Source organism: Epinephelus moara, chromosome 10 (genome assembly GCF_006386435.1).
Source record: "Epinephelus moara isolate mb chromosome 10, YSFRI_EMoa_1.0, whole genome shotgun sequence".
NCBI classification, from domain to species: domain Eukaryota; kingdom Metazoa; phylum Chordata; class Actinopteri; order Perciformes; family Serranidae; genus Epinephelus; species Epinephelus moara.
Genome location: NC_065515.1, coordinates 3,111,472 through 3,115,766, shown reverse-complemented (window position 1 = coordinate 3,115,766; position 4,295 = coordinate 3,111,472). Strand labels below are relative to the sequence as shown.

Genomic DNA, 4,295 nt, shown 5'->3' with positions numbered 1-4,295 from the left:
TGTCATGCGGATTACTGTTAATTTATCATGTTGATCTGTTCTGTACGACATCTATTGCACGTCTGTCCGTCCTGGAAGAGGGATCCCTCCTCAGTTGCTCTTCCTGAGGTTTCTACCGTTTTTTTTCCCCGTTAAAGGGGTTTTATTGGGGAGTTTTTCCTGATCAGCTGTGAGGGTCATAAGGACAGAGGGATGTCGTATGCTGTAAAGCCCTGTGAGGCAAATTGTGATTTATGATATTGGGCTTTATAAATAAAATTGAATTGAATTGAATCGAATCATATGTCAGACACGTGTTTGACATGCTCAGTGTTCTGATCATGTGTCAGACACATGTTTGACATGTTCAGTGTTCTGATCATGTGTCAGACACATTTGACATGTTCAGTGTTCTGATCATGTGTCAGACATGTTTGACGTGTTCATTGTTCTGATCATGTGTCAGACATGTTTGACATGTTCAGTGTTCTGATCATGTGTCAGACACATGTTGGACATGTTCAGTGTTCTGATCATGTGTCAGACACGTTTGACATGTTCAGTGTTCTGATCATGTGTCAGACACGTTGGACGTGTTCATTGTTCTGATCATGTGTCAGACATGTTTGACATGTTCAGTGTTCTGATCATGTGTCAGACACATGTTGGACGTGTTCAGTGTTCTGATCATGTGTCAGATATTTAAAGGAGTCAGAGCTCCTGCTGCTGAGTGGACGTGAGGTCTGAGAGGACACTGACCGATGAAGACGAAGATCTGATGGTGAGAATATCTGAGCAGCATGGAGACGGACAGAGTCTGAAAACACAGAACAGAAACAAATGATTAAATGACTCAAGTTAATGTTTTGGTTTGTTCTTTACAGACGTTCTCCTGCTACGCTCTGACTGTGCGATCTCATCTTCAACATTCAGCTGCTGTAAAACATCACAACTTCTTCACTTACGAATATGACCATGATGACGAAGGCTGCCAGGTACGAGGTTCTGGCCATCCACATGCTGACAAAGCGGTAATGTTCTCCAGACACCACGTTTCTTAAGAACCCTGGAGAGAACCAAACTGTGACATCACCAACCTGCTGATGACTCAAATTTCAAATATCAACACAATGTTACTGCCTGAGCAAGTTATTTATTCACAACAGGAAGAGGAACTCAGGCTGTGAGATCAGAGTGGGGGATTAAAGGAACTAAGGCTCTGTAGGTGAAGTAGGACATAAGAGGAACAGTGGTTCTGTAACTGGAGTATATGATCAGAGGAACCCAGGTTTGGTATTTGGAGTTAGAGATCAGAGGAACTCTTGGTATTTGGAGTGGGGGATCAGTGGAACTCGGGTTTCGTATTTGAAGTGGGGATCAGAGGAACTCGGGTTTCGTATTTGAAGTGGGGATCAGAGGAACTCGGGTTTCGTATTTGGAGTTGGAGATCAGAGGAACTCGGGTTTCGTATTTGAAGTGGGGATCAGAGGAACTCGGGTTATCAGAGGAACTCGGGTTTCGTATTTGAAGTGGGGATCAGAGGAACTCGGGTTTCGTATTTGGAGTGGGGGATCAGAGGAACTCAAGTATGGTAACTGAAGGAGGAATTCAAAGAACCAAAACTCTGTCTTTATTTTCAGTGTATCTTTACCTTTGTTCTCCTCGTTCTCAGCGAGCGCTTTCACGCTGGACATCAGGATGTCGTCATACCCCAAAAACTCATCAAGCAGGAAGCGACTGAAGCCGTCGCCAAAACACTCGTCCTTCATGGGATCTATACAGGTTTATATCACAGGTGTTAGAGTCATGTGACTGTGATGCAGACAAGTGTTAGAGTCATGTGACTGTGATGCAGACAGGTGTTAGAGTCATGTGACTGATGCAGACAGGTTTTAGAGTCATGTGACTGTGATGCAGACAGGTGTTAGAGTCATGTGACTGTGATGCAGACAGGTGTTAGAGTCATGTGACTGATGCAGACAGGTGTTAGAGTCATGTGACTGATGCAGACAGGTGTTAGAGTCATTTGAATTGAGCATCTCACCCAGAGTGACGACCATGACGGGGATGTTGAGTCTCTGTCTGGTGCTCTGAGACAGACGCAGGAAGCCGTACTCCAGAGAATACTCCACGATGTACTCCTCCTGAGGCCACACTAAAACAGCAACAACAACAACAAACAACAAACATCAACAACACAGGCAGGACTGATTACATGCTCCATTAATCACATGTTTAAGTATCTGGAGGGAAACACAGGAAGCTTAGCATGTTTGCGTGTAAGCAGCAGTTTCAGTGCTCTGTCTGTGAGACACACGATGCATTCAGGAAAGTTCAGTGAAACTGAGTTGTTCCTCAGCCTTTGTAGACAGCTGGACAGATTAACCTCTTGGGTCCTCCAGGGCCTATGCTGGTATTTTTGTTTATTGTGATGTCATTTCCTGTAGTATCTTCAAATGTGTCATATCAATAAAATCTGTCCAACCTGAGCTAAAAGATTATGAGTCATAAATCAAAGAACTGAAACTTTGTAATCAAAAATATATAAACAAAAATCAGATGTTTTTCAACAGATTTCACAAAATAAAAACATAAAACATTTTTATATGTATAAACATAAAAAAAACATTTCTGAGCCCTCCATCTGTGATCTGTGTTCATCATTTAGTTTTTGAGCAGAGTGAAAAGGTGTTTGTCATTCCTCTGCCGCTATATTGCGTGAGGTACGTACACAACATATGCAATGACATCATTGTGAGCGTACAACATGATGACGGGGAAGACAGAAGTCTGAACCTTCTGCTACTAAAAGAGTGAGACTGAGTGTTCTGGTTATTATGGTTTTTATTTTACATCTATATCTAGAATATTTACAGAATTATGGAAACAATGATCTCCTGCAGCCATTAGGGCTCATTTATGCTCCCTTTACGTATGAAAATGTATATGTCCGTTTCAAACGATGTTACCGTCACTGCCCACATACTTCCATGCGCCCTTTACGTTGGCATGGATGTTAACCAATATATCCACCAGGGGGCAGCCCAGCGTCAAAAGTTTATGACAACAACAAACTCACAAACAAACATGGCGACTGTGGAGGAGATATTGATAATGTACCTCTTGCATAAAAGACAAAAGCAGAGGCAGCGTTGTAGGAGGCGGTGGTCGGTGAGGCCGTTAAATACATCGCGACTGGAGGACGGAGAATTCTTTTCTCTAGTACTGCCGATGAGAGAAATTGAATTGTTATTTCTTCTTCGTGTCTCACTAGAGCTACGTATCGGGTAGTGACAGCAACACTGCCCCCACAGTTCCCGGTGGTACTGCTCCATTTGGCCCGTATCCGTAAGCTTTATGGAAACGTGCAGAAATACGGATGAAATGAACGCAGAGCACGGAGAGAAGGCTCCGTCCGTATCCGGATCCGTATTTAACGTTGAGCATAAATGAGCCCTTACAGGGAAATACTGTGTTTACACCACCGTAAAGTACGGTGATGACGTGATGAGGGGGAAGAATCAGAGAAAACAAACAAACCCTGAATGAATCTGTCCTGGTGTTTCATGCTTTAATTCGCATGTATGATTATTGTTGATGTTGTTACTATGGCAAAAGTCTTCACAGTGTTGTTTAGTGTCAATGTTCCACAGTATCTGATAGTTTATGGTTTCAGAGATCTCATCATGTCTCATCATGTTGTTTTTCTTCTCTGCTGCCACCTTCTGGTGTGGAGAACAGTCTCAGCCTCTCAGTAGAACCCTGCCCTGCATTCCAGATCGCATACTTCTACTATATACTTTTAGTATGTACTGCAGCTGCCCTTAAAAAGTATGTAGTGTAGTATGCAGCATGCCTGCAGTACGCATACTATTGGGACACACTACGTCCGCCATCACATCGCTCCCTGAACTCCGACCCTTTTGCTCACTTCCGCCGCCGTCCGTAGCGCCACATTTGAATATTTTGTGTTGTTGTACTTCGGAGATGCAGCAAATCTCCCCTCGTCGAGCTCGCCAGAGTCGTGCATACCATCGGAGGTGCTGGAGGGCTCTGTTGCTGTTATGTCGTAATGTATGTTGTTGTTTCTAATAAACTGACGTGCTCACGTAAACAGTCCCAAGCCTATTATTAGTGACCTGTCTATTGAACTAGTCACCAGTAGGCTTATTAACCCCCTTCACACACAGCTCTCTGGTGCTGGCAGATGTTTGATGTTAAATATATTTACAGCTATGCAGCTGCTGGCACTATATTCTGTCTGCACGTGAAGCAGCCTTACATTCACATTACTTTTATTTGTAGTGTAACATACT

General features: G+C 43.4%; 1 protein-coding gene across 2 annotated transcripts in view; it reads right to left on the bottom strand.

Moving 5' to 3' along the window:
• The window catches only part of tmem259 (transmembrane protein 259), a 23,115-nt gene that overhangs the window by 8,797 nt on the left and 10,023 nt on the right, over positions 1–4,295 (bottom strand). For both annotated transcript variants that reach the window (XM_050054136.1, XM_050054135.1), the window contains exons 5-8: positions 2,024–2,134; positions 1,631–1,753; positions 945–1,045; positions 739–796 (exon numbers count right to left, since the gene is read on the bottom strand). In XM_050054136.1, coding sequence (XP_049910093.1) covers positions 739–796; positions 945–1,045; positions 1,631–1,753; positions 2,024–2,134 — 393 coding nt within the window. The remainder of the gene's footprint in view (positions 1–738; positions 797–944; positions 1,046–1,630; positions 1,754–2,023; positions 2,135–4,295) is intronic.